We start from the raw sequence: 17799 nt of genomic DNA, 5'->3' as shown, positions 1-17799 counted from the left end.
GGGTCATCATAAAACACATTACAAACAACACTGTTGAACATTTTAATGTCCTTCGTAGTCACATACAGTGCAGGAGATCCTCACGTTCCCTGGGGAGAACCTCAACACAGCCATGCTCAGCCCTCAGTAACTCCGGAAAAGAAGAGAGTCCAGCCCCTCTCAAGGAGTTTGGTTCCAGACCCAGTGCTGTACATTTAGAGGTGAGCCCAACTACATCTAGTTCGCACTGCTCCACCTCCCACACTGTCTCTGAAAGAAGACGTTCCACATCCCAAGAAGTAGTCTTCAATTTATGCAGGTATTCAGTCACAAAGTATTGGAAACACTGAAATGTTGGCACAAGAGGACAAGTCAAGGGATCACCAAAGTTATTACAATTCATCCTGAGGGGAAAATGAATGTCTGCACCACATTATATGGCAATTTATCCAATAGTTCAGAGGTTTTCAAACTGTGAGAAGACACGCCTCCCCAGAGTGCCTGTCTCTAATGCACACTGCAAACTATAAAGTTTATTCATGAAACATTTTATTTTCTTTCTGTAAAAAACTCGTCTTTATCTTGAATCTATAAGCTGGCTTTTAAGGCTACTGATGGTGTGTAAAATCTAAAAATGTTAGAAATGGTGCTCGAAGCAGGGGCTACTACACTAGAGGTAAATGTACAGTTTCCATTTCTCATAAGTTATCGTCAGAGGAGTCAGAAATAGGAAGTAAATCTACATGTGAGGCCCCACACAAAAGTACAACCTGTAATTGTAGTCTTAGCTGTTACTTAGGCTTCAGCATGGTTTCACTTCAGATGACTTTGTGTGACGAACCAGCCAACCACGATCATTTCTCAGACACTGAAAGGTGCAGAAACTCAAATCTAAAATGTGGTGGCAGGGGCTTGAAACAGGAAGTCTTCTCTGAACCTCCCATGCTGTGATTCAGTTGCTATCTGAAGATACGACCGAGACACTCTCCAAAAGAAGGAACAATACTAACTGCAGTCCAGAAGAAAATGATTAACACATCTTGTCCTCGTGTCAGCTTTGATTTTACAGGCAGATTCCTGCCTCCTGTTTACATCATAGTATTCATCGTTGGTCTGGTAGCTAATGGATGGGGACTGAAGTCTTTGCTGCACAACTGGAAGAAACTGGGTAACGTCAATGTTTTTGTTCTCAACCTTGGACTTGCAGACATTTTGTATCTGCTCACAGTCCCATTTTTGGTGGTGTACTACTATATGGGGAGTAAATGGATCTTTGGAGATACATTCTGCAAGATGACAAGATTCTTCTTCAACCTGAATTTATATGGCAGCATTGGATTCCTTACTTGTATAAGTGTGTACAGGTACCTGGCCATTGTCCATCCAATGAGAGTGATGGGAAGAATAACTCTGACTCATTCTGTGACTATCTCAGTCACGGTTTGGCTGTTGGTGGGCGTTCAAAGTCTTCCAGACATGTTTTATGCCAAAACATCTGGAAACAAGCCTGTAAAATGTTACGATACCACTTCTAAGGCCTTTGTCGAGGATTACCTGAAATACAGCTTTGGACGGACACTCACTGGGTTTTGTATCCCATTCCTCATCACACTGGGCTGCTATGGACACGTGATTGCCGTTCTCTGCCGCACAAATACCATCGACAAGGTATTGAAACAAAGAAGTTTGAAGTTGTTGTTCATCTTGATTCTTCTCTTCTCTGTTTGTTACATCCCCCATCATGTATTCAAGAACCTCAACCTCTTGTCAAGAGTTCTGTCCAAACAGAGGATATGCCATGAATGGTCTGATGGAGTCTACATTGCTCATCAGATAAGTCGTGGCCTTGTGTGTTTGAACAGTGCTCTCAACCCTCTGGTTTACCTCCATGGAAATGAAGATATTCCTGCTCGGCTCAGACGACTACTCCAGCTGTGACGCGACGGTCCATCGCCCCTGGTGTAAATTGTCTGATATGTGAATGAAATTGAACAATTGCATTGCATCATCTGCCTCTATAACACGTGCATTGTACTGGGACATGGTTTCAATCTATCACATTTACACAAAGAAGCTCAGATTAAAAAAAGAAGATTCACTTAAACTGTGCTGAAAATGTCACTGTTCCATTTCTGAGAGAATTGGATGTATTGTGGTGGGGAGGCTCAGTACTGTGCATGATCTGTATGGTGTTGAAAAAGGAAGTTGAAGTGATAACGTGTAAATAAACAGGATGTAAATTGCATTAGCTTCACTGACTGCACCACACCCACTTCAGCTGCACATCAAAGGGATTCTCTTGAAAACCATAAAAGAATAACGGCAGATTTATGTGTCAATAGTGGTACTGGCATGTAAGGTATGTATAATCCCTATCAAGCACAATGTGCCTTCAGAGGAAAGAAAGGCACATTAGAGATGTAAACAACTATGTCAGCATTGCTGTACAAAATCCTTCCAACTTTTGTATTTTTGCTGTATGGAAAAAGTAATAATTTAGAACAACCCGCTGGTTGATTAAGCCCTTTTAAAACCACAGTACAAATTTCCTCTGTCACAAGTGAAAGTCCTGTTCTTTTGCCCTCAGTAGTGGAAAGACGCAGCGAGCTAAACACACTTAAGGTTGAAGAAGCAGTTGGCCTTTTATTGAAGTTTTTACTGGAAGCAACTGCGAAACAAATTCAAATTCAATGTTGGTGATTACAAATCAGAAAAACGTATTGTAACAAGACTAAGAGTCTATAGCCATGCTAGTGGCACCGTGAGGCTGTGCTTTGAGCTAAATGCTAATGTCAGAATGCTAACAAATGACAATGTGAACCTACTGATGATAAGCAGGTGTAATATTTATACCAAGTTCACTATCTTAGTTCAACACGTTAGCGGGCTAACATTTGCAATTAGCAATAAACACAAAGTACAGCAGAGGCTGATGGGAATGTCATTAGTTGTGCAGGTATTTAGTCAAAACCAAAGTATTGGACAACGTTGAATTTTGACTTGATGAACAGTCAGGGGATCACCAACGTCATTACAATTCATCCGGAGGGGGGTTTGAATGTGTATGGCAACTTTTATGGTAATTCGACCAACAGTTGTTGAGATATTTCACTCAAAACCACAAATGTCAACCTCATTGTGGTGCAAGAAGAAAAGTCAGATGTTCACCAAAGTCATTAGGATTCATCCTCTGGGCATTGTGGATATCTTTTCATAGTAATCCTTTCAAAAAATTGCCAAGGTATTTTAGTGAAAGCCAAAATTGTCAACCTACTGGTGGTGTAAGAGGAAAAAGTCAGGGGATAAAAATGATCCAGTACATTAACAAGGAATCTGGATTCAGAAAACAGTACTAGCGAACTAGTGAACATAAACATAGAGTACACAAGACCAATCGTAAAAAGAGTAAAATAAACAACAATAAACTAACAGTTACTTGAGATGTTGTGTTACCTGAGCGACAAATTAGCCTCAGACAGCTAGTACAGTGGCTAGCTGGGTTAGCAGTAGGCTAAACCAATTGCAGGAAAATTAAATTAAATCAACAATCACAAAAATGTTGCAATAGAAAGAGTCCCTCCAGATAACGCTCCAACAAGGAAGTTTAGGGAGCAGGTAAAAGATGCCTTTCAATATTTGCTCAGTCACAGATCTGACAAAAAACATATAAGTCACCATTTTGACAGTTGTATTATTACTGGTAAGCAGACTTTTACTGTTGTAGCTGGTCAAAGAGGTGCTAATTTGAGCTACTTTATATACTTTGGGCATTTCATAACAAATCATATCTTAAAGGCCGATCATATACAGTTGTCTATTTACACATCCAGCAGACACAACAACATTAGCATTTATTTGAAGTCATGTTTTTGGCAACCTGGTGAATGTAAGTCGCTCTCCCTTTAGCTTTGTTTTGGTCGACTCTACTAATGGAAATATTTGGCTCTTTAGCTGCTTTATGCTCGGCCATGTTCACAAGCTAGTTGCCAAGTCTGTCTTTCTGCCCTGGCTTTTCCATAGAGCTGAGGGGAAATGCAGGGTCCGGTGATAATTCTCTGTGGGTTCATCACTACAAGTGACCCCTGTCATTTTACACATATTAGCCATTTAATCTACTGTTATTATATATACATAACTACAGGTAGCAGCATAAACCTGATAAACCTGCACTTTGGAAGCTTAATAAGACCTGAAACTTAATACAGATGTAAACAACATGTAGAAGGAATGAAGTGGCATTTTACACCTTAGAAGAAAACATGCATCCTGTGGTATAAGTTTATCATTGGATCGACCCATCTTGACTGATCACATCTCAATTTTCTGTTTAATCCCACAACGATAAGATTCTAAGAATAATGAAACGTTGAGGAAGCAATCTTTAGAGTCAAATTGCGACAGCTACGTCAACCATTCTGGGCACCAAAGAATATTTGCTTTGCAGTATTTTCTTCTTTTCAGGAGAATGAATAACACATCTTGTCCTCGTGTCAGCTTTGACTTTCAAGGCAGATTCCTGCCTCCTGTTTACATCATAGTATTCATCGTTGGTCTGATAGCTAATGGATGGGGACTGAAGTCTTTGCTGCAGAAATGGAAGACGCTAAAGATCATCAATGTTTTTGTTCTCAACCTTGGACTTGCAGACATTTTGTATCTGCTCACAGTCCCATTTTTTGTGGTGTACTACTGTATGAGGAGTAAATGGATCTTTGGAGATACATTCTGCAAGATGACAAGATTCTTCTTCAACCTGAATTTATATGGCAGCATTGGATTCCTTACTTGTATAAGTGTGTACAGGTACCTGGCCATTGTCCATCCAGTGAGAGTGATGGGAAGAATAACTCTGACTCATTCTGTGACTATCTCAGTCACGGTTTGGCTGTTGGTGAGCGTTCAAAGTCTTCCAGACATGTTTTATGCCAAAACATTTGAATACAAGCCTGGGAAATGTTACGATACCACTTCTACGGCCTTTGTCGAGGATTACCTGAAATACAGCTTTGGACGGACACTCACTGGGTTTTGTATCCCATTCCTCATCACACTGGGCTGCTATGGACACGTGATTGTCGTTCTCTGCCGCACAAATTCCATTGACAAGGTATTGAAACAAAGAAATTTTAAGTTGTTGTTCATCTTGATTCTTCTCTTCTCTGTTTGTTACATCCCCCATCATGTATTCAAGAACCTCAACCTCTTGTCAAGAGTTCTGTCCAAACAGAGGATATGCCATGAATGGTCTGATGGAGTCTACATTGCTCATCAGATAAGTCGTGGCCTTGTGTGTTTGAACAGTGCTCTCAACCCTCTGGTTTACCTCCATGGAAATGAAGATATTCCTGCTCGGCTCAGACGACTACTCCAGCAAGCTCGTCAGATGTTCAGCCGTCTGTTTCTGTCAAACTCCAGCGATGTGTCTGTGTCACAAATCACAAATTAAGTTTAACGGAAGAAAAACATGTTTAACAGTAGCATTATATTATACATTATAAACATTATACTGTATATGCCATAATTGTCTTTCAAATATCTATTTCCATGTCTATATTACGTTAATATTCATGCTATGCATTTCAGTAGGTAGAAAGAATGACTCATAAATGTTGTTTTTGTATTATTATTGTTATTATTATGTTAATTGTTTTATACAAATGTGTTTAAGTAGCGTACAGGTTGAATTATCTGACTTCCAGTTAGTTATTGGGACTAAACTTTGTAACTGTTGCAATGAGGAGGGAGACAGAAATGGAAATACAGTGCGTTGATGATGATGATGATGATGATGATGAATTCAAATGTTAAGGGATTCTTGTATTTATCACCATGCCATATCATCACCACTAAATACTTATTTTATGTTTGTTTCAAATAAGATGTTTGAATTTGTGCATGAGATTGAATATGTATCCACATTCTTTATGATCACAGAGGTGGTGTATCGTATTATTATTGTATTTGTAGACAGGTGTCAATAAGCAAATCGAGATGAATAAATAATATTTAAAATGTTTTAGAAATGGTATCTTAAAAAAAGTTCATGTTGGTACTTTTTGCAGTTCATTGTGAATTTAAAACTAGAAACTATTTAAACCATAGTCCGTAAAATACATGTTTACTGTTGTTTTGATAAAGTTAATTGAAATACAAATACATTCACTTACCTTGGCCCTGTTCTTCAAATGTGGCTTAACTATGATAAGGTTGTCTGATGTTGATTGCTGTTATTGGTTTCTATGCCGTTATACGTTACGTGTGCATTGATTACTGACGGTGGCTGATCAGGCTAATTATCAGCTAATTGGCAGTATGCAGTAAATGTTTCCCCTTTATGTGTATTTTTAAACTGCTCTCCTAATTAAACATGATGCGCTTGATGGTGTGAAAAAGTTTTTTTTGGATTGGAAACATTGCTCTCAATGTAGTAGCAGCACATGTTACTGTATACTGGTAGCTAAAGCTAAAACTAGCTTGGCTTAAGATAGAGGTTTTGGTTGATTAAAGTGACTGAGGAGATGTTTCTCCCGCCTGCTGCAGCTTCGTTCTGAACTGTAGAGCTGAAATCCACTGACTGCCATTCCTCGCCCGTTCTCCATCTTTCCCTTGCCCGTGCTTCAGGTGACAGTCCATGGATTTTTATTTTTAAGGGCTTTGGAGTTAATGTAAGAAGTGAGGGCCCCTTAGTTGAATATTGAAATTTGGTAAATAAGGGGTTGAAGACCAGGCTGGGTCAAGCCATCTGACACACTGTGTTTAATCATTAAATCCTGTGGAGCCTTGCAACAGTAGCAGTTACCCATGATTTAATCACTGCAATGTTGGCTGAGCGCAACAGTTTATTTTGCCCAACTGGTAATCGAACATTTTGCAGTTATGCATTTATTTAGCCGTTGTATTTGTGACTCTGCAGTTCCTCAGAACTCTGTGGAACATTTTAGTGTCTTTACTGTTGTGGTTCACTATCACTGTTTACAACAACTGCGTTTCCAGCTGCAGCAGGCAGCGAAAAAGCTTTGATAATCCACTGTACGCTACCTGCTACCTGTCCAGCACCAAAGCTATACAGGCAAAGTTAACAAGTAGCTGGTGAACAGTGGAGCATTTTAACAGCTGAAGAGAAAGATATTTCCCCCGGGAGTTGGTGGAGAGCTGGAGGGAGGGTGAATGTCACCCTTCACTTCTTGTTCTTGTTTGTGACCAAGTACCTGCAAAACTAATGACATTCAAATGAGCCTTAAATGTTAGCAAGATAACACAGTAAACTAAGATTGTGAACATGGTAAACATTTCACCTGCTTAAAGGTCCCATATTGTAGAAAGTGAGATTTCCATGTCTTTTTTAGGGTTGTTCGTCTCATTCTTGTGAATCTCAGGAACACCTTGAGGGAATTTCTTCAAATTTGGCACAAACGTCCACTTGGACTCAAGGATGAGCTGATTAGAATTTGGTGGTCAATGGTCAAAGAATTGGATTTTTTGTGTTCAAAGGTCAAGGTCACTTGTGAGCTTACAAAACCCGTTTTTGGCCATAACTCAAGAATTGATGACCATATTTCACAGTTGGTCGGACGCTGAATGGGTGACACTTTTGAATCAAAGGTCCAAAGTCACTGTGACCTCAAAATAGGTCTTTAGCCTTAATTTAAGAATGAATTGAGTCATTCCAGATTTCACACACATGTTGACTGGGACGACACAATAAGTAAACAATAACTTTTCACAGTATCGGCTTTCCTCCATCTTGTCCATTCTGCCTTTCACTTCCTGCCTCATTCTGACTTTAGAGCGTCATCTTAATCACGTGACTGCAAACATCGTGTTGCAGCGCGCCGAGCTAATCAGGATCCTGTGAGTGAGTTTCACCTGCAGCTCAAAGAGGCTTCACATCTAAAAATGCCAGGAGAAAGCAAAAGCACCACATTTTTTGTAGCTATACTCTCTAAGAATCCATCTTTACGCCTGTTTGGCCAATGCATCTATGATAATCCTTCATTAATCCGTTCAACAATGTATATTCACTGGAGCCAAACATATGTATTATCAATATAGTGATAACTTACACTCATCCAAAAAATACACGTCATACCTTTTATTCAACTCCTTCAGTATTCACTACTTATATTATGTGAGTCTGGACAGACATGGATGGAAACTGCAACTTGACTGGTTTGTGGAGGCGGAGGGTGGTAATTCTGGTTTATCTTTGTGCTTATCATGATGTTATTGCGAAAACGTGTTCAAATTAAACAGGAAATTCAGATAAACCACAGCTCTTAGCGTGTCGGGTGTTTATTTTCAGACCAGGTTTGTGGGGAGGTAATGATCACATTCCTTTATGTTGTTGGGGGTGGGGAGACCCAGTGGTGTCTTGGATTAAAACCGTGTCTCATTAATATGCTGTAAACAGGATTGACATTGTATTAGTTCACTAACTCTGACGAGCCTGCATCAACTACAAATCACTGAGGAGATGCAATCTCTGATACAGGGCTTTTAGCATTTTACACCTTGCATCTTATTTTACTTAGTCCGTGTATTGCACCACCACTATAATCCTGAAAACAGTGTTTTATTCAGGGCCTTTGCAAAATGACACTCCAAAGTGCAAATCATTGAGTACACTGGACTAATCTGTTGTTTTATTTTTTAAAAAGTTTGATAAAGCATTGAAAGGTTGTGGTCTCAGCAGTATAAAAACACTAAGTAAACATCTTTGAAAAGAAAGTGTTGAAATCCACAGGAAGTTCTGTGTCATCATGATTGATGGTTGACATGATCGACAGAAACCTTATCTCACGTAACATGACGCAGTAGATGGAATGAAGTGGCATTTTACACCTTAGAAGAAAACATGCATCCTGTGATATAATTCTATCATTGGATCGACTCATCTTGACTGATCACATCTCAATTTTCTGTTTAATCCCACAACGATAAGATTCTAAGAATAATTAAATGCTGAGAGGAAGCAATCTTTAAAGTCACATTGCGACAGTTTCGTCAACCATTCTGGGCACCAAAGAAAGCTTTGCAGTATTTTCTTCTTTTCAGGAGACAGAATGAAGAACACATCTTGTCCTCGTGTCAGCTTTGACTTTAAATACAGATTCCTGCCTCCTGTTTATATCTTTGTATTCATCGTTGGTTTGGTAGCTAATGGATGGGGACTGAAGTCTTTGCTCTACAACTGGAAGAAACTGGGTAACGTCAATGTTTTTGTTCTCAACCTTGGACTTGCAGACATTTTGTATCTGCTCACACTCCCATTTTTGGTGGTGTACTACTATATGGGGAGTAAATGGATCTTTGGAGATACATTCTGCAAGATGACAAGATTCTTCTTCAACCTGAATTTATATGGCAGCATTGGATTCCTTACTTGTATAAGTGTGTACAGGTACCTGGCCATTGTCCATCCAATGAGAGTGATGGGAAGAATAACTCTGACTCATTCTGTGACTATCTCAGTCACGGTTTGGCTGTTGGTGACCGTTCAAAGTCTTCCAGACATGTTTTATGCCAAAACATTTGAATACAAGCCTATAAAATGTTACGATACCACTTCTACGGCCTTTGTCGAGGATTACCTGAAATACAGCTTTGGACGGACACTCACTGGGTTTTGTATCCCATTCCTCATCACACTGGGCTGCTATGGACACGTGATTGTTGTTCTCTGCCGCACAAATAACACTGACAAGATACTGATACAGAGCTGCTTCAAGTTGTTGTTCATCTTGATTCTTCTCTTCTCTGTTTGTTACATCCCCCATCATGTATTCAAGAACCTCAACCTCTTGTCAAGAGTTCTGTCCGAACAGAGGATATGCCATGAATGGTCTGATGGAGTCTACATTGCTCATCAGATAAGTCGTGGCCTTGTGTGTTTGAACAGTGCTCTCAACCCTCTGGTTTACCTCCATGGAAATGAAGATATTCCTGCTCGGCTCAGACGACTACTCCAGCAAGCTCGTCAGATGTTCAACCGTCCACCTCCAACAAACTCTGGTAGTGTGCCCATGAAACAAATCTTAGCTGAGGTTTAACGCAAGAAAAAACAGTTTACCAGTAACATGTTAAACATTACTCTGTATAAATTACTAAATGTTTCTCAAAAAAGTCTCGTTGATATTTGTCGTCTCATCAGAAGTAATGTTTTGTTTGTAATATGCAGCTCATGCACACGCTGAACCATGAAGTTTGCAAACTCAACAAGCTTTCCTTCATGCTAATATTTAATTACGATTATTACACTGTTATAGTGACATGATGGGGAGCATAAAAACAATCGACTCATGAGACCTTCCCCCAGAGACGAGGCAAGCGATCAAGCTAGTGTGAGCATGTATTAAGGCAGCAAAGCGAATTTACTGCTGCAAGTGAGTCTACTTAGATCATAAAGGCCTGTGGAGTGTTTTCTTTGAAGCAGGGACCACAGAGGGGTGGTAGAACATAAAATATTTGATGTGATGGCAGATTGATGTGTAGATATTGGTACTGGTATAGTATTTATAACCCCAGTCAAGCACAGTGTGCCTTTTTAAAAGATGTAAATGACTATGTCAACATGGTTCTGTAGAGTCTCTCAAATTCCAGCTTTGGTGATTTTAATGTGTTGGAATAAAAATCATTGTGATTAGTTTGCCTCTTGATGATGAAATCCCTTTTAAAACCCAGTGGATTGACTGAAAGGTGTCTACCTGGCCGTAGTCTTAGCATTCCTGAACCAATACAGTACCAGAGCTGTAGATGTGATCAAATATAGAGTTGTAGAGTATTTTTGAGATATGAGCTGGACTTGACAGCAACTATCAGCTTGTTGCATAATCAAACATCTGGCATATTTACTTATTATCAGGCCTTTAACTCCGACTGTGGCTGAATATTAAAAACCAAGACTAAGAGTCTCCAGCTGTATATATACATACATAGTTATGTATATACACACTGTATATATAAAAATGAAATTCTGTTTTAAAATGTATTCTGTAAATATTTCTTAAAAAATTTTTTTGATTTTGTCTCAGTGCATTTTTTATAATCGGCTTTCTAATTTTAAATGTCACATCTATTGTAATTTTGTGTTTGTGAAATCATTTTAGTTGCACACCACATTTTTGAGCTTGCAAAGTCGATGTTGATGAGCTTTAATCAATGGTATTAGTTATATTTTTGTAAAACAGTGGACCATAAATTACTGTTTACAACGATAAAGTAACAAAGTGTTAAGAATTAAGTATTCATGTAAGTATAATTGTGCTTTTTGAATGAAGAAAATTGTGATTTTACATGTAAAAAAAAAAAGTTTTAGATTAATAAAATAATAGTTTCACTAAATCTGTAAGTCTGAGTATGTTTTTAAAGATTGTTCAGAAAGGTTTTGTGGGTGTTTTCTCTCTGAAGTAAGAACTCTACCACCAGAGGGAGACTCTTACCTTCCCATTTGTGGGAACGAGGAAATACTCCTGTATCACTCAAACTTTTTTCACACTTATACGTCGTGAACAATATCAGGCACCTTCATGTAGTGCTTTTCAAATGAAATGAAATGAAATGAGTTATGAGCAGTGGCTGTGAACAAGCAATCAAATGGGCAAAGCTCACATGCATGTGCAGAGATGTTGCTGTGTTCTCAAATTTACTGCTGAGACGACAGGGCTTCAAATGGGAAGTCTTTGAACAGATAGTAGGACCTGTCGCCTCTCATTAGACCAGTCATCCACAGAGGAAAAGGTTTGTACCAACTTCTCTTCAGAAGACAGAATGAATCAAACCTCTTGTCCTCGTGTCAGTTTCAACTTTGAACACAGATTCCTGCCTCCTGTTTATATCTTTGTATTCATCGTTGGTCTGGTAGCTAATGGATGGGGACTGAAGTCTTTGCTGCACAACTGGAAGAAACTGGGTAACGTCAATGTTTTTGTTCTCAACCTTGGACTTGCAGACATTTTGTATCTGCTCACACTCCCGTTTTTGGTGGTGTACTACTATATGAGGAGTAAATGGATCTTTGGAGATACATTCTGCAAGATGACAAGATTCTTCTTCAACCTGAATTTATATGGCAGCATTGGATTCCTTACTTGTATAAGTGTGCACAGGTACCTGGCCATTGTCCATCCAATGAGAGTGATGGGAAGAATAACTCTGACTCATTCTGTGACTATCTCAGTCACGGTTTGGCTGTTGGTGGGCGTTCAAAGTCTTCCAGACATGTTTTATGCCAAAACATTTGCATACAAGCCTGGGAAATGTTACGATACCACTTCTAAGGCCTTTGTCGAGGATTACCTGAAATACAGCTTTGGACGGACACTCACAGGGTTTTGTATCCCATTCCTCATCACACTGGGCTGCTATGGACACGTGACTGTTGTTCTCTGCCGCACAAATAACACTGACAAGATACTGATACAGAGCTGCTTCAAGTTGTTGTTCATCTTGATTCTTCTCTTCTCTGTTTGTTACATCCCCCATCATGTATTCAAGAACCTCAACCTCTTGTCAAGAGTTCTGTCCAAACAGAGGATATGCCATGAATGGTCTGATGGAGTCTACATTGCTCATCAGATAAGTCGTGGCCTTGTGTGTTTGAACAGTGCTCTCAACCCTCTGGTTTACCTCCATGGAAATGAAGATATTCCTGCTCGGCTCAGACGACTACTCCAGCAAGCTCGTCAGATGTTCAGCTGTTTGTTTTTGTCAAACTCCGGCCGTGTGCCTGTGGCACAAACTGCAGATGAAGTTTAACAAGGGTTAAGACATTAACATGAACTGTTTAATAACAAATAGCTCAAACGGCAGCTCTTGTGAACTTTGTCATGCAGCTGTCCATCACAACTAGTGGTGGAAATTGACTACAATGTGAATTAAATTGTCATTCTCTGCCTGGATATTACTTTCGCTGTACAGAGTTACATTTTTGATCTTTGTGTTTGCTATGACGCTGTTGGCACATGCTGACAAATGTAAAAAAAAGTTTGTGGATTGATAGTTATCACTATGTGGTTTGGGCTGCAGAAACCCAGTGCCATTGTTTCAAAACAGGAAGTAGATAGTGCCCTACAAATACGCGATAGGCAGGATGTCTTTTATGTATGCTATAAAGAGTACGGTCTATTATATGAAAAGTGTCCTGAGATAACTTCTGTTATGATTTGGCACTATATATATACATACATATATGTATATGTATATATGTGTATATATATATATGTACTTTCTCAACTTACAGAATCTATCAAATCACCTGCATTTTGAGGGATCTGCTGAAAGGGCTGCTGTGCTATAAGCAGAGAGAGTACGGCAGTTCTTTCAGAGCCAGATAGAGTGATAATCATGTCATGGTATATTAAAGAATAATTCCCATCTATATCAGCCTGGTTTTTCATAGTTTTGGCCACCATTTGATAACTCAGCTGCTGAGATCTGAGAACTCGGTGACACCACGAAGTCCGTCAGGGCAAGAAACACAAGGATTTGGAGCTACTGCCGCCCCACAAATGCCAGTAATTATCCCTCACTGTGCAGGAAAACGTATTTTATTTGAACTGGGGAGTCAGCCGGAAACTGTGATGGATATTTACAACAGAACCTGAATGATCATCTGACTGCTTGTTTTTCTCGCTCCGTTGGACTTCTTATTAGTGGCCACATTCCCAGATCCCAGATCCCTGTTTGTTACATCCCCTGTCTTGTATTCAAGAGTGGATATGCGGATATGCAGTTTATATAATAACTCTGTAATTGTTCCTCATATTTATTTGTAAAAACTTTTTGTTTTTAAAAACAATAAATTGTCACCAATCCTACAGTTTTTATTTTTGTAACTTTTGTAGTCACAGGCATTGCAGTATGCAAACTAACGATAATGAATCACCAGAAAGGTGGAAAAACCACAACATTGTAAAACTAATTTATAATGTACTTTAATCACCATATGTGAAATTTGCAAAGATCACAAAAGAATTATTCTGGAAATTGGTTGTTGTTGTTTTTTTGTACAAAGACATCAGAGAGAATATGCTAATAATTTGAACATTTTAAAGCTATTATAGAATTTCTGTAGAACAACCCCCCCCCCCCCCGATATATTCATATCCGGTCTGTAAGTTGTTTCCATAGTTTCTGTATCACTGTAAATTACTGATCTGTTTTATCTCCCTCTTATCATCATCATCTCCAGCTTGCTTCATCATGAGGTTATTAGTTAGTCATTCTTGGACTTGGATGTGGCCTTCTTGGTCCTTATCAAACATCCAATGAGACACCCACAGGAAAACCAAACTAATGCGATGATCAGCAAACCTAACGCTACAAAGACTGCCATCACATCTAGACTGTGATAAGCATACCATGGCAACTTATACGACTCAGTGCGTAGATGTGCTGCGCCCTTGTGCTTCATGACGTACTCCATCCAGAAAATGGCACTGTCTATGGGTTTTATCGGTTTGTCGAGATGAAGCTGTGACAGTTTGAGCATATTCTGTTTGTACGGCTTTTCTGAGTCTAGAATATTCTTCAGAGCACTTGTCAGAGACTCAACATCCAAGGCTGTCACTTCAACAATCTCACCCACCCCCCGGGCCTTCATACGCACCATGTTGTCATACTGGTCAAAGATGAGAGGAATGCCCAGAACTGGGACACCATGGTAGATGGCCTCGTAAATTCCATTAGTGCCCCCATGCGTGACAAAAACCTTGGTTTTAGGGTGACCTAGTAAATCATTTTGAGGCAGCCATTCAACCAGCATGGTGTTGTTTCCCAGAGTGATGGGTCTTTTCCCGATGTGTCTCCACACAACCTTCTGAGGGAGGTTGGAAAATGCTGAGGCGATGATCTCTGATATCTCAGGGCCGAGGTCACCCAGCAGGGTCCCCAGAGTCATTACGACCACCCCATGTTCACCAGAACTCTGCACAAATTCCTCTAAATCTGATGGAAGAGGCTTGGAGGGCTTACCCTGGAACCCGCCGATGTAGATGACGTTGGGCATGGTGGGACGAGGGAACTCGAATGTAAAGTCAACCCGCATTAGCCAGAGATCAGCTGCCTGCATGAGAGACATGACGTTGACATCAGGTCCAAAGTAATGATCGCACACAGCCTGGTAAGGAGGATTTGAGACATAGTGGTACATGTAAACTAACATGCCGTGACGGATTATATTATTGAGTCTTTCGAAAAAGTCCATCTTGTCAGAGTTTTGGGAGAACAATTCGGGGACGTAGGACAGAGGAGAAGGAGCGATGGCGAAGTGGGCCTCTCCGTTGAAAAGCCAGCGCACATTGAAAACCAAGGGAAGCTGGAGATAGTGTGCCAACAGTACTCCACCTGGAAATGCAGGGTCAGTCAGAAAAAGGTCATATCCAGTTTCCCTCAGCTCCTTAATTAGTGTCTTATTCTCAAAGATGCTGATGACTAATTTTGCCACAACTTGCTGGTTCTCCCTTATCATGCTGTAAAGGTTCATATAAAAGTCCAGGAACGCCCACAGTGAGCCTTCACTCCGACGGATCTCTATTGACTTCTTCAAGAAAGAGTTCATGAAGTCTTGGCTCTCGATGTTTTGGGACTGTTCCTGGGTGATGGTGATGGAGGTGTAATGGGGTGAGAATTCGGAAACGTACCAGCTGGTGGAGGAACGTAGTACTGTTATTTGATGGCCCCGAGAATGAAGCACCTCCACCAGGATTTTCATGTTAAGCCAGTGGCTCCCATCTACAGGGTAGAGCAGCACTTTTCCACCGTCACAAGTGGAGGACAGAGTAGCTGAAAACAGCAGGACGAACGCGAGAGCTGGATATGACTCCATCACTGTAGAAGAGACACAAAAATATTTACAGTTCACATAATGCTCAAGCTGCGGAAGAACTCCACACATTATCTCCCAAATGATTTCAGAGATGTCACATTATGTCAATGTGTCAGCAAACAATTGCCCATTTACACATCCAGCAGACATGGAGGAACATCGGCAGGCTTCCACCTTGTCTGCTTTGAGATAGACCAGAGGTAAAAGGACAGTGGACGTGGAATAAATGCTAATGTTGCTCTGTATCTGCTGGATCTTTTCTAACATGTTTGCATTACAGTGGGTTAATCAGAACCTCTATGGGCTCGTCATTGCGAGTGACCTCATTCACACAGTACAGGTGGTCATATAGAAAGAATTGACAAGTGGACTTGCAAAAAAGGTGTCACGTGCTGTAAAAGTAATGTTCAGAATTACGTTTCTGTCAAATTCTTTTTTTTTTCTTGCTTCCCTCTTAATGTTTATACGTGTGACAGTATTTGTGCTCTTTGGCTCAGAATAAACATTTGTCAGACGTGAACTACATGTGTCTACATGTCTTTTAAACCTGACAGGGGTGACTTAAAAAAAAATCAATGTGTGTGTGCGGGCGCTTGTTCAAATGCCTGATGAGGCCTATATGTTATATCTTTTGCCAATGCCTCATGGTGTTCTCAAGTTGGTCTTTGCCCAACACTTTTCCCCCAGATGTTTTCAACAACTCTGCATCTACAACATTGTCTTGAATCTGTGTGCGGTGTGTTTATGTTCGGCCTGCCACTCAGTTTGCCTTATCTTTTCCAAATCTGCTGCATTTTGCTCTTTGTCCAGTGTCTCAGTTTTCTTTCCTGGAACTGTTAAGTAATGTTCAGCACCAATTAACCAAGTCAAAGTCCTTGTGCACTTGATACAGTTCTGTATTATCTAAGCATGAAGTCTTGTTATAAAGTCTTTAGAGTCTGCACAGCAGGTTATTAAATGTAAAATATCAAAAATATAAAAATTTACTAGACAAAGCAAGATTAAAGTAAACAGATGTAACATGACAAACGCTTTTCAGAATCACATCTATCTTTCATCTGCTCTGAATATTTTGTCTACGTGACACACAATCACCACATCTTAAATTGTAATTTAGGGCACAACCACATGTTATTGTGAAATGCAGTATGTAGAGCAATGGCCTGGATGCACTACCTGACTGAGCTGTAGTGTAATCTCAGTTTGAGACTGAGTAACATCCAATGTCAAATTAAAAGGGGCATGAAAGCCTTGAAAATAAATTCTAATTTGTAGTTTTAAATTGTCTTTCTGCGAGATGTTTATTAGCAGGAGTAGTTTGTTAAAGTAAACATGCAAAGCTTCTGCAGCCCTGTTTATGTCATGAGACAAACCGTGGTGCGATGAAATGCCTCTGAACAATCTTAAAATAGAAGCCACCTTGTCCACAAAAAGTTAAAAACTTAGCACACAAGCAGTGTGTTAGTTTGTTAGTAAAACAGCTCCTCACCTCAGGCCTCTGACTCAGCAGCTTCTCCCTCGGTCCAGAAAGAATCCAGTGTCTCATGTAACAGCTGAAATGCAAGTGAATGTATAACTCTACATGTCCCTGACTAACCTTGTCCACTCTCCTGCCTGCTGCAAATGTAAGCATGCGGAGGTCTCCTCTAAACCCTCCCAGATTTTTTCCCTGTTGGGGCTGTTTTGCTTCTCTGCCAAAACGCCATCTGGATGTCATTTGACAAACTTCCAGAATGCATTGTTTCCCCACTGAGTGGATATAAAGGGTGTAACTAAGGTTATCTTAAATCTTGATGTTTGAGTTTCAAATCAGCTCGAGAGTCCCAAGATGCAAAGGCAAACTGGAACAGAGGAAGAGACTATATTAAATAGGATCTGTGTTATTTTAACCCAGAGGTTTTGCAACTCTCTGCTCTGAACCACATGGTCTTCAAATGTTTGGATGGTTCTTGTAGGTATGATTTTTTATTTTTTTTCCATTCACCGCCAAGTTGGTT

General features: G+C 40.0%; 5 protein-coding genes across 5 annotated transcripts; 4 read left to right on the top strand and 1 right to left on the bottom strand.

Annotated features, from left to right (window-relative positions):
• The first annotated feature begins 1005 nt into the window (after nucleotides 1-1005).
• On the top strand, nucleotides 1006-2224 carry LOC139289240 (P2Y purinoceptor 1). The gene has a single exon (XM_070910797.1). It carries the CDS (start codon nucleotides 1006-1008, stop codon nucleotides 1915-1917), a length of 912 nt encoding a protein of 303 aa, XP_070766898.1. The 3' UTR covers nucleotides 1918-2224.
• Nucleotides 2225-4444: 2220 nt separating this feature from the next.
• On the top strand, nucleotides 4445-5425 carry LOC139288395 (P2Y purinoceptor 1-like). Its single transcript, XM_070909675.1, has one exon. The coding sequence runs from the start codon at nucleotides 4445-4447 to the stop codon at nucleotides 5423-5425; it is 981 nt and encodes a 326-aa protein (XP_070765776.1).
• A 3616-nt stretch (nucleotides 5426-9041) lies between these two features.
• On the top strand, nucleotides 9042-10028 carry LOC139288394 (P2Y purinoceptor 1-like). Its single transcript, XM_070909674.1, has one exon. The coding sequence runs from the start codon at nucleotides 9042-9044 to the stop codon at nucleotides 10026-10028; it is 987 nt and encodes a 328-aa protein (XP_070765775.1).
• A 1717-nt stretch (nucleotides 10029-11745) lies between these two features.
• On the top strand, nucleotides 11746-12732 carry LOC139288393 (P2Y purinoceptor 1-like). The gene has a single exon (XM_070909673.1). It carries the CDS (start codon nucleotides 11746-11748, stop codon nucleotides 12730-12732), a length of 987 nt encoding a protein of 328 aa, XP_070765774.1.
• Nucleotides 12733-13737: 1005 nt separating this feature from the next.
• Nucleotides 13738-17408, bottom strand: LOC139288392 (UDP-glucuronosyltransferase 2B20-like). The gene is made up of 2 exons (XM_070909672.1): nucleotides 17292-17408; nucleotides 13738-15804 (listed from the first exon to the last, which is right to left on the bottom strand). Exon 2 carries the CDS (start codon nucleotides 15800-15802, stop codon nucleotides 14192-14194), a length of 1611 nt encoding a protein of 536 aa, XP_070765773.1. The 5' UTR covers nucleotides 15803-15804; nucleotides 17292-17408; the 3' UTR covers nucleotides 13738-14191.
• Nucleotides 17409-17799: the final 391 nt, after the last annotated feature.

Source organism: Enoplosus armatus, chromosome 8 (genome assembly GCF_043641665.1).
Source record: "Enoplosus armatus isolate fEnoArm2 chromosome 8, fEnoArm2.hap1, whole genome shotgun sequence".
In the NCBI taxonomy this organism is placed as follows: Eukaryota; Metazoa; Chordata; class Actinopteri; order Centrarchiformes; family Enoplosidae; genus Enoplosus; species Enoplosus armatus.
The sequence above is the reverse complement of the archived record's forward strand: the minus strand, read 5'-3'. Positions and strand labels throughout refer to the sequence as shown.